At 34.6% G+C, this 12719-nt stretch overlaps 1 protein-coding gene and 1 pseudogene across 1 annotated transcript; one reads left to right on the top strand and one right to left on the bottom strand.

Annotated features, from left to right (window-relative positions):
• Positions 1-3237: 3237 nt before the first annotated feature.
• On the bottom strand, positions 3238-4789 carry LOC120218626 (annotated as a pseudogene).
• Positions 4790-10225: 5436 nt separating this feature from the next.
• On the top strand, positions 10226-12052 carry LOC120114101 (protein WHAT'S THIS FACTOR 1 homolog, chloroplastic-like). The gene has a single exon (XM_039135107.1). It carries the CDS (start codon positions 10507-10509, stop codon positions 11980-11982), a length of 1476 nt encoding a protein of 491 aa, XP_038991038.1. The 5' UTR covers positions 10226-10506; the 3' UTR covers positions 11983-12052.
• The last annotated feature ends 667 nt before the right edge of the window (positions 12053-12719 follow it).

Below are 12719 nucleotides of genomic sequence, written 5' to 3'. Positions count from 1 at the left end.
TTGACGGAAGAACTGACATGAAAATTAAAAAATATTATATTTACGATTTGATCCTCATTAAGATCAAACCAATTTAAATTAATTGATGAATAAGTTAAAATCAATAATTCTATTAAAATTATTTTTATTTAAATCGTTAAAATGGGTAAACATAAGCCTTTGTATTTCAAAATTTTGATTAATTTTCACTTGTCTATGCACTTTCAAAAATGTAAACCTTCATTTGTCTATTTTATTACTTTTAATTAAAAAAAGTCACTAACATTTATTCTTTTTATACGGTGGGAATCATGGACTCTACGAAAGTAGAACTGATGCTTATTTCAATGCATTTAGATACGGTGAACGTTTATTGTTAATGAATGATAGCCTAGAATAGATACTATCGCTTATAATTGGTGGTTTCACCTGATCAAATTTTTTTAAAAAAATTAATATTTAATTTTAAAAAATATAAATATATTAATTCGAATCGGATTAAAGCGGCTTAATTCCACAGTTGTTTTTTTACTATCCCTAATTGAATTGTAGTGGTTCAAGGAATCACCATGTGTTTGCAGCCTTTTTCTCATGGAATCAGGCTTCAAGAGTGCAACACCTCTGATTTGCGACAAGAATGCAATACATTGGTATATTTATATATCGGTATCGATGTTAAATGAATCATTGTTATTCTTTGAAGTTTTCGGTTCGACATCATGAATGTTAGGAATATAAGCATTCAATGTCAAATGATTAGAGTTATTTTTAAACATATATTACTTACACTTATCACATATTAATAAAAACTTATTTAAATTTTCATTTTATTTCGGTAATGATTTGTTTTTAATGAATTGGTTTCTTTTTTCTGTATATTTTTTATGAACGATTTAAATTGTCACTTTTACTTGTTAATTTCTCCATTTATGAATTTATTACTACTGATTTGGGTTATGTTTTGATTATTTTCATGCAGATGGTTGCTTTTGGAATCATCAGAAAGGGGTGTTATTCGTATTTTTTTTACCTGATCTCGGTTGAGGACATAGGCACAACACGGTTTGAGGTGGCAGTTTTTAGAAGGCCCGATCAGCACGCTGAGCATTCTAGAAACAACTTAGTCAGCATGATATGAGGATATTTTCTAGGAAATTAAGTTTGAATTTAAACATTTGGAATTATCTTCCAAAATTTTAGGATTATCTTTTTTTAATTTCCATGTTATCTTTAGGATTTAGAACCCTATAAATACCTTCCTTGAGGCATGGCTTAGTCATCTTCATCTTGAGTCGTTTTAATAAAAGTTTGTTTTTCTTTTTCCTTTTCACTTTATTTTACTTAGTCAATTTCTTTTTAGTCGAGAGCTAGTAATCAATTAATTCCATGTGTGAGAATTGAACATCACTTAATTTCCTCAGGATACATTCTCGTTTTTCTGGTTTATTAGTTTGGCAATCAGCCTTACTTACAAATTTTAAACACTTTCAAATAAAAAAGAACTCGTTGTTCTGGATGTTGTTTAATATATAGTTGGGAGGAAGGATCGGCCCGTGGCAATTCGACTTCCTGTGAACACACTTAGCGGCGATCCGTTAAGGAAAAACGAGATTAGATTTGATTATCGTCGAGACAACATAATCCGAGTTGGGCCTTTTCAGTACTTAATTCTGATTGTTTTAACGACAATAGTTGCAGTTAATCCAATCAAGAATCATCTTTCGAAGATAGACTTGGGAAGATCGGTTACATCAGAGAAGGATAAGTTACAATGGTTTGTGCCTTGTAGACTGTAACAGATATGAACCCCGAGCAAAAATTCATTTTGATGATCGATGTAATTGAAACAAAACTAGCTCGAGACGATTTTTCATTATTAATCTTCCATTTAACCTTGATCGTTATTTTTTTTTACTTTCATTTTCTTCATCTCATTCACGCTAACCCCCTTTATTTTTATTTATTTTTGTTACAGTTTCCTGGATTGAAATCGACACGGAATTGCATCAGAAATTACTAAGTCCATGTGGATCGACCTATTTACTATACTACTTATTTATTTTATTTGAAGAGAATTATTTTGACGAGTAAAATGACACTTGTCAATTTTCTATTTGATTAATTGTCACAAACTTTTATCAACTTTTCTTAGAAGTATTTTATGGAGTGATAAATCGAAGAAGTATTGGAATAATTATACTTTAAAAAATTAAATTTTTAAATACTTTTATATATTTATTAATATTTTTTCATAATTTAAAATCTATATCATTATATCTTCAAATTCTTATATAATATCTTCAAATTCTTAAATTTTAAAAATTATACTCATAATATAAAATATTTGTGTATACATCGACATGTATGTACATATAATCATATATATCTTACCAAATTTTACTAAATGGCCCAAATATGCTTAGGGCTCCAACATAATATACATACACATACACGTAAGTGGATCGTAACCTTATATATACATATGTATGTAAGTGTGTGTCGGTTGAGTTGGAAGTACAAGTTTTATTCTAAACAATTGAATCTAATTTTGAGTCAAGTAAAACCTTCCTAAACCTAAATTAAATCGGATGACAACCTGAGTGTGTAATACATAAATTAGATTCAGATAAGTCAAAATCACATATCCACCTGATCTATACACATCCCTATTTGAGCATAAAATTCATATAGATAAGTATTCGAATGAAATAAAATAAATAAATAAATAGTTCTATATATGTTCCACTTTAAATGGATTTATGATTGTGGATGCTCAATGTGTTAATGAAATGCTAAATCCATGAATTTGATTCATTAAATTCGAAAAAACATAATTCCCAATCAGAATATAAATCAAAATAGATCAAACACTCAAATTTTGAACAAAAATTCAAGAACAATAGACACATCAAGTGAAGTCCTTTTCACTAAAAACACACATAGGAAAGTCAACATACCAGTACCAGAGATAGATTGATGGAAGATTACACCTCCAAAGGCCGAGCATATGATATTGATATCAAGCAGTACAAGTGCCCAAGTTGCAATAACAAGAGCTAAGAGGCCAGAGGGCTATTGAAAGTAGTAGGTTTAGTATTTTGGACTTTAAACCAAATTGAAACGAAACAGACAAGGTCCGTTTTATAGCCTTTTCCGTTACTGTTTAGAAGTAAAACGGTTTGCACATTTAATTTGATGAATGAAATTCAATGACTGCAGATGGGATTTTACGTTCTGCTACTGCCCCCTCAATACATGCTACCTTGGGCTAAGGCCCAGGAGGCATAGGTATTGGGGCCGGCCCTGCCCATACATCACGGTGGAAACAGCCTTAATCCAATCGAAATCATCCCTATAAATAGGGATGGGCATGCGTCGAGTTGGGTCGGGTTTTTGGTCCACACGACCCAACCCGAGAACAAGGGAGCCTCCACCCGAGACCTGACCAAAACAATGTTTCACTCGACCTGAACCCAACTCGATATAACTTAGAAACTCGATCCGACCCGACCCGAAATAATAAAAAAATATTTTTTATTAAAAAAACAATGACTTAATTGAAAAAAATTATATATAGAGGGGTATTATTGTAATTATTCCTAAATATATAAGATAAAATTATATATTTTTTCGGGTCGGATCGGGTATTTTTCACCCTAAATCCGACCCCGACCCCGACCCGAATATCACACTTAAAAAAACTAGACCCGAATCCAAAACTTTTTATAAAAAATCTGACCCGGTCAGGTCGGGTCGAACCCTTCGGATTCGGGTCCCATGCCCATCCCTACCTATAAACCACCACGCCACCCACCACGTTCATCATCAGCAACGCCGTCATGCAGATCGCTCCGGTCAACGAACACGTCAAGAACACCATACCCGCCGTCCCCATGAAACAAAGCTGCCAACTAACGATATTTGAAACCACCGTCACCCAATAAACCCCCTCCCCTTTATCGAACACCAGCACCGTCTCCCTGTTCATCTCAGCAACGAGCAAACCCACCGTCGAACGCCATCCCGACGCTCGCCAACACCGTCACGGCGACCTCCATCACCAGCTGCATTTCCACCACCATCGCATAACAATACACCTTCTTTTACACCATCTCCATGATAGGAAGATACACCGCGAAAAGCAAGCCCGCACCGATAGTCGTGAAGTACCCGATGAAGTACTTGACTCGGGTTAGACCATGGGGTTATCGTTGCTCGATTCCAAGGCTAATAACACAGACGATAACGTTAACAAGATGACACCGTTCAGGTTCATGAAAGTGATCTTCTGCTTCACGATGAGTACAGATAGGATCAGATTGAACACCAACTGAGATGATACGACGAAGTCGACGAAGTCGACAACATGAAGCCTAAGATCCTTAAGGAGTGAAACGAGTGAAGGGTCTACGTTCAGTGGATTTGAAAACATAGTAAGGAAGAAAAATGGGGATCACAAGTAATGGAAACCCAGCAGGTTGAATCCAAGTCGAAACCCATTGGCTAGAGCCCCTGTCGTTGAAATAATACTTAGACAGCAAGCTCGAAGACAAAGAACCAACGAAGAGAAGGCACAGTTGAGCAGCAAAAGAGGAAGATAACGCTTGTTTTTCATGGATTTTTGGTCTGGTTCATTGGTCTGATTTAGGGTAGAAGTATTAGAGTTGTTAATGGTGATGAAAATGGATTTTTTTTCTCTTTTGAGGGTTGAAGGCGATGGTGATTCTTTGGATTGTGGACTAGATTTTAGAGGAGATGAAACCGAGGGGACTAGTCTGAAAAGCACGGTTGACAAGTGCTTTAAACGCATTGGGTTCGAGATGAAACGTAACATATGTTCATGACAAGGCAAGGGGAAGAAGAAAAGGTAGCCGAAACTACATAGGAATTTGTGAAAAAGAAAAAAAATAACCTACCAACTATTCATTAGAAGTTTAAAGTTTAGGTTAAGTACTCAAATAATTATACACTATAAGATATTACTTTGTTGAGCCCCTTAACTATGAAAAGTTATAAAATAGTTTTTAAATTATATATTGTTATTTTATTGAGTCCCCTCAACTATTAAAGATTACAAAATAATCATCTGACTATTCATATGTTTCAAACTCGTCATTTCTCGTTAAAAAATTGACGGTTATCTGAACTGAACTTAACCTACTAAATAAGATACGATAAAATCCCAAAATTATTTGAATTATATTTTGTGGATTAAAGTATCCGTTTACATTATGTCACGAGCCAATACTTGAAAGTATATGGGCAATCTTGAAGGAAAGTATATGGGCACTTCAATATGCATCGTCGAGCACGAGAATGGGATTAATATAGATAGCGAGGGTAAGATATGGACTCCCCCACCCCAAGGGTGGTGTAAACTAAACTCGGATGGTGCGCGTAAGGAAAATGAGGGCTATGCATCTTGTGGGGGTTATTCGAAACAATGAGGGAGGTTTGCTATTAAGTTTATCAAGATCGATAGACATATGCTTGAAGGTGGAAGAAAAGCTATGGGGGTATTCATGAGGGTCTCATACATGTTCGAAACTTGGGTAGCAGGAAGGTGATTGCAGAAGTGGACAACATGGAAGTTTTTAAAAGAATTCAACAGGGGAAATATCTATACCCCCCAAACACAAGACTAGACAACATTTTCGACCTCCTGAGCAGGGAGTGGACAGTTACATTTCAGCGCGCACATAGAGGCCAACAAAGCGGCGGACAAAATGGCAAAGATAAGAGAAATGGGAAAGTTTTTGTAAACCACTCCATTGCTATCATAGAAACCCTCCAAGAGGACTGTAACACAAGTTACCATTGAATGTTAAGCTAGGCTACTAGCTCTCTTATCACCAAAAAATGATTTTATCACATCTAGATAGAATATTAACGTCCAATTTAGACGGTCGTCAATTTTTTAACAAAAACGGATGAATTTAAAACATATAAATAATCAGGTGACCATTTTATAACTTTTAAAAGTCAAGAAACTCAACCAAATAATATCATATAGTTAGATACTTTTTTTACAACTTTTAATTGTCAGATAATTCAGTAAAGCACCACCATGTAGTTAGGGATTATTTTTGTAATTTACCCTTAAATTTTTACTATGAATCGAAGGTTAAAAGGCAGTAATCATGGACTTAACGTGTGCTGACAAAAACAAGTGTCTGAGTCGACCAAAAGGTAGAGAAAAGACATTTCCTTTTTGGTGATAGGAGCTGGTCAAACAGGTCAGCTTCATAGTCACCTGAAAGCCTACCTTTTAATATTATTAAAAAATTATTCTTATAAGATCGACTTAGAATTCGTCTGGTTTAAATTTCATATTAATTCGTACCATATAAACATTCAATAGATTTGTAGATGATTATTTTGTCCGAGAGTTTCATTCAATTTTCGCTTGTGTTTATATATATATTATTAATTAATTTGAATATTGGGTTAATTATTTAAATTATGTGTGTGGTTTGCATATTATATAGTAATATATTATTATTATTATTATACAATATATATATATATAACCTAGAATTTAAAATAAATATTTAACATGTTATTTACCCAAACCCGAAGTGGCCCAGCTAAAGCAAGCCCGAACCAACAGCAGCCCAAAAATCTAGGGTTTGAGAAACCCTAGGGTTCTCCCTTTCTATCCTCCGTTAAGGATCTCAGCCGTAGGATTAGATTTGATCCAATGGCCCGGATTAATCCAAGCAAGGATTAATCCACGCACTCGGTGCTCCTTGCGCTTTAGTCACACCACCCGATCGAGAGCTACATGTAACTCATTGTCGCGTCCCGAGGACTTCCATCACCACCAAGATGCTCGCCGATCGCCTTAAAACTGATGAAAAGGCCTCGGGTAAACCATTTTACCCCCTGTTTAACCCACGTCACCACCGTTTGGGATAGGGTATTCCGCTGAACTATCATCCTCGATCAACACCCCTAGCATGAAAATAGCTAAACAACAAAAAGAATGAAGGGTCAAACCCTTACCAGAAGCATGCAACAAAAAAAACTAAACAAAAAAGAAGACCTTCTTATATTCTAAGCAAAAATCGGGGAAAGGGGACTTTTTTCAAAAACAAAAAAGGAGAGAGAGAGCAGGCAAAGAAATCGAGAGCATTTTTCGAAAAGAAAAAGAAGGGAGAAGAGATCGGAGAGAAGCACGAACCTTGGTTGTGCACCAGAGCTTTTAAACGTCGTCGAAAAGTCTCAGATCTCAAAGGTAAATACCTAAATCTAGTGTGTTTAATGGGTTTTAGGGTTAAAGGGGTTCGTATATGGGTTTAGGTAAGAGAGAGGATGGTTTTGGGGAGGTTTTCTCAAGCTTCGATCGTCGTGTGCGAAGAGTGGGGAAGAGAGAGAACAGAGGAAAAAAGAATTTTCCCTTTTTGGGGAAAGAGTAAAAATGGGAAAATAAAGAGTTAGGCCATTTTTTGCCATGGTTTCGGGGTTATATACCCCATGTTGCGCGATGTCGTTTTGGGAGGGAAGATTGCGTGTTTCAGCGCATGGATAAACCCCTTTCTGGGTCATTCTAGCTTTGTAAAGTTGCGATTTGGTCACTAAAATTAATTTTCATCTATTTTAATTTGCGTTTTAAGTTTCACTCCGTTTTTGTTTTAGTCACTGCTCACATTTATATATTCTTTGGCCAAATGCTTGACTCAATCCTTAAATTTTAATAATTTTCATTTTAGTCCTAAATGTTGATGATGGTTTATTTACGATTTCATTGCCTAGTTTTTATAATTTTTGCAATGGTTGCCCTAGTCCTTGCTGGTTTTGTTGTTTGATCTTTAAAGTTGTCACATTTTTTTTATTTTGGTCACTTATTTGTTATGTGTTTTAGTTTGTGCACTTTGTATTCTGATTTCCCATGTATTTATGCCATAGTCCGTATTAATTTGTGTCATATATGTAAGTAGCATGTTTTATATATGCTTATATTAAGAATTTAATCAAGTATTATATATGTATGCTATGTGAGTTTTTTTATATTTTGTTTTGGCTCAAATATTATATGCAGATTATATAATTGTTATCATTAAATATGCTTGGGTTAGATTAATATACATATATTAGTATTTTTTAAAAAAATATTATTTTAAAAAATATTAAAAAATATTATTTTGTGCGAATAATTTATGGAGATGCTCCTTAACTAGTAAGGAGTGTGTCTCATCGAAATTGTTCGTACGAAATGGTATGTTCTTATTCGAGTAAGTATTAAATAGATGACAATGTCATTTCGTGAGAGGAGTCATAGAAACACGCCTTAACTCACAAGGAGTGTGTTTCCCAATAATTGTACGAAATGACATCCTTTTGTTACTCGATCATTTTCCGAACATATCAAATATATATCTAATTTATTACAAAGATCAAGGCAATGGTCTTTTATTTGGGGAATCAATGGAAACATGCCTTAACTGGCAAGGAGTGTGTTTCTGAGGATTGTGCGTATAAAAGAATATCATTTCACAAAATATTTAAAGGAGAGGATCATAATTTAAATACCATTCGATTTTATAATTTCCAATATCTAGATGATGTATAATCGCTTAGGTACCGATTTTTGGTGCTGTGGGGTGCTAATCCTTCTCCAAGCGTAATCGACTCCCAAACCCTTTTCAAAATGAGTTTCTGGTTAAATGTATATCACTTTTTATCTTTTAAAATCAGTATTCTTAAAATTATTTTAAATGATATTTTTTAGGTATTCGACCTACCTAATCAAAAGGTCGATGGCGACTCTAAATTTAGTTACATGTACATTTATTTTAAAAAAAATCAATGTTTTACAAAATTAAGTTTGATCGCTCCCTGTCATAGCCCTAAAAAAGCTTAAGGACCGTTCTGACATTTACCTTGTCGTTTTCGAATTGTTCCTTGAGTGAAAATTGAGGACCACGATCCAATTCCTTCTCATATTTCATCGTGCCATCATCCTCATCACCATTGTTGTTGGCTTAAACGTCATCATCACCAAACTTCTTGCTCTTCTCATCTGCATCTCTTCTTTTTCATTTTTTCCCTGGTAACCAATTTGTTTGGAAGCCGAGAAATTTCCTACAACAGCATATGACATTTTTTCTTTCCTTTTCTTTACCTCCTAGGAACCTGCCTCTAAGCAAAGCAGGTTAGTTATCTTGCTGGGATTTGAAAAAGGAAAAAAGAAGCTTCGTATACAAAGTTTGGTTTTGCGGGATGCTGGGCTTGAAATTGTACCAAATTTGTACAAGATGTTGGCAAATATTTTTTTCTATAACCATCGGCTCATTATTCAATTAGTACGAATGGAATATTGTAATGATTTATTATCGCACGGTTCTCAAAATCGAGTTTATTCTATTCATAATCAGTAAATATTTATAGGGGTATAAATGAACAGATTGTTCGGTGAATTGATCGTGAATCGTTCGTATAATATTCATTTATTAATCTGAATAAACGAGTATGAACAAATTTTTTATTTTCATTTGAAAAACGAACGAACACGAACAGAGGTGTGTTCAGTTCATTTATGTTCACGAACAAACTCGTTTATAAGCTAATTTTTATATATATTTTGAATATTAGTGAAAGGCATATACTAAATTGAATATATCATGAAAATTTGAGTTTAAACTATGAAACTTAAGAAGTTTAAGTACTAATTTTGTAGTTTTACCATTTTCCCTATAACACACAAAAAACCGTTTACCCGTCCCTATCTTTTCTCTTTTATTCTAAAACAACATATTCGTGGACGATAAACGAATATGTTCATGAATATTAAATAAATACGTTCGTAAATATTAAATAAACGAATACGAACCAAATATGAATACCTTAAAAAATAAATAAACGAACACGCATACAATCTAATTGATTTAAATTCGATTCATTTACACCCGTAAATATTTATTTGTTCACCTTGAAATTCAGATATTCTTAAATTAATTAATTATTTTATTAATTACGATCACCTTAAAATTTTATTTATACACTTTAAAAAAATATTTTTGTCTTCACCCGGATTGAGTTAGATTTTTATCGACCCGACCGAACTCGAGAAGCATATCCTAATTCGAATTTGACCTGAGTTTAAAAATTCACATCCGACCTAAAATAATAAAATTTAATGGGTTCGATTGGTTAAATCATCTTAGCCCATTAGCCCAAAGCCTAATGTAATAAGGGACCAAGCCAGGTGGTTCTATTCTCCCGGTTTGCCTACATTTTGCCAATTTTTTTTTTTCACTTTATGATTCTCACTTGGCTTAACCTGCTTCACGAAAATTCTTCACTTTCCTCAGAACACAACCATTTTCACGGCATTTTGTTCTAATTTGCTTCCAGTTTTCTTGCCCCAAGCATTCTTTCACCACACCCTTTGATGGAATGTTCATGTGAAAGTTGTTATCTCTGAGCTAAAAACAGTGCTCTCTACGTGTTTGATTTTATGCCTCAAAGAGTTTCGCTTGTTGTTACTACCATAACCTCCACTTGAAAAAGGTCTATAGAGCGACCATGTTGCTCTCTGTCTCTTGCCAAGGCGGCAATGTCCTCAGCTCCAGCTTCCTTCAATCACCAAACCCATCTTTCATTACCCTTGGGAAAAACAAAACGAGCTTTCAAAACGTTTATGGTAAACCCCGGAGTTCGTCTCTTTCGGTTTCGTGTTCTTCTATCAAAATTGTTCGAAGTGCTCCACTAGACAAACACGTAGTGAAGCAGAACAAAATCCGTTTCGTTCAAAAGCTGAAAACTTTGCTGCTTTCCAAGCCGAAACATTTCATTCCGATCCACATTCTCGCTAAATGCCGTGCTTACCTTTGTGTGGACAAGCCTCGTTCCATTCTCTCGATGATCTATCGGTACCCGACGATTTTTGAGCTCTTTACGATCCCCATGCCGGAGACTCCGTTAAACGCTACGAAATCGGGATATCAGCTTTGCGTTCGTTTAACTCCCGCTGCTAAATCCATCGCTATGCGAGAATTGAGTCTTAAGTCTGCTATGTCAGGTTTCTTGGCAAACAAGTTACAGAAACTTCTCATGCTTTCTTCTCACCGTCGGCTTCTTTTGTCTAAGCTTGTTCACCTTGCTCCACATCTCGGGTTATCTCCGAATTTTCGGTCCCGTCTTTGTAATGATCATCCGGATAAGTTTAAGGTTGTAGATACCTCGTATGGCAGGGGACTTGAGCTTGTGGATTGGGACCCTGAGTTAGCTGTTCCAATGAAATCTCCTCCGATGGACCATGGGTTGATTGTCGATAGGCCTTTGAAGTTTAAACAATTGAAACTCCGGAAAGGGCTGAATTTAAAGCGACGACACCGGGAGTTTTTGATGAAGTTCGATGAAGTGCCCGATGTTTGTCCTTATAATTCGTCTCTGGAAGACTTTGCAATGTCATTCATTGAGGCTGAGAAAAGAGCTTGTGGAGTAGTGAGAGAGGTGTTGGGGATGATGGTTGAGAAGAGGACATTAATAGACCACTTGACACATTTCAGGAAAGAGTTTGGGCTACCGAACAAGTTGAGGGCAATGATTGTTCGACACCCGGAGTTGTTCTACGTGAGTTTGAAAGGCATGAGGGATTCGGTTTTCTTAGTCGAAGGGTTCAATGACAAGGGAGTTCTTTTGGAGAAAGATGAAAGTTTAGTGATAAGAGATCAACTGATGGCATTAGTCGCCGAAGGTAAACAGATTCGACGTGAGAAAAGGAAAGCTAGAATTTACGGTGCAATCGATGGTGACCATGATAGCAACGACAACGTTGAAGTTGAAGATGCCGATTATGACGACAGTGATTACGATGATGGATTTGAGAATCTGTTCAATTCTGAAGATTCGGACCTTGATTACGATTTTCACGACGATGATAGCGGGAGCAGTATGTTGTATGCTAATGGAGCAAATGCAGAGTTTTGGACTGCTGATTTCCCCTTTGCTTCCAATAGGAATTCTGGTGATGACAATAGAGATTCAGAACCTTGGTAACGATGAATGATGGTGCATGCTGTACATATTTGTAAGTAATTAAGGGTGAACGAGACACTTGTGCTCACAAGCTATTCGAGTTTGTCTCGAAAGAAATTTGAATTTGATCCGATCATTGTCGGGTTGAGTTCGAGCCATTGTGTTGAATTGATATATGTTAATATTTGATTCGAGTAGTTTGTGAGTTTATTCAAATCTTTTATTCTTAATTTATATTAAAAACTTAAAATTATACTCCGATTCGATCTCAAATAATCGAGCCCTATATCAATCATGAGAGTTGAACACATTTTTACAATGTAAACGAGTTTAATTGAGTGACATCAATAATTTGATTTTTAATTAAAAAATAATAAAAGTATAATTAGTTTTCAAATTATCTTTATACGTTGTCTAACTAAACTCTAATTGAGTTCTATTTTATTTCATTTATTTTAAATTAATAACTATTATTTAATATATTAGTGATATAGTTATTTTTCACTGTCATGTATTCTTAATTAATATTTAAAATAAATAATTCCAGTCGGATTAAAATCAAAATAAAAGAAATATATATTTACATGTAGAAAAATTATTTAATTTTTATTTAAGATAAAACAGTTAATGCGTATCTGATATATCATTGAAAAAATTCATTTCATTAAAACAAAAAAATTCCAATGCTTAATTATTAAAAAGTGTTTGATAATAATATTTAATATTTAATTATTTTTTAAGAAGATAAGTATGTGAGA

This window comes from Hibiscus syriacus, unplaced genomic scaffold, assembly GCF_006381635.1.
Source record: "Hibiscus syriacus cultivar Baekdansim isolate YM2019G1 unplaced genomic scaffold, ASM638163v2 tig00000778_pilon, whole genome shotgun sequence".
NCBI lineage: Eukaryota > Viridiplantae > Streptophyta > Magnoliopsida > Malvales > Malvaceae > Hibiscus > Hibiscus syriacus.
Note: the sequence above shows the minus strand (reverse complement) of the source record. Positions and strands in the feature narration are given on the sequence as shown.

Excerpts from the sequence above, each read along its gene's own strand:
- LOC120114101 (XM_039135107.1), top strand. The coding sequence starts at position 10,507 with ATGTTGCTCTCTGTCTCTTGCCAAGGCGGCAATGTCCTCAGCTCCAGC.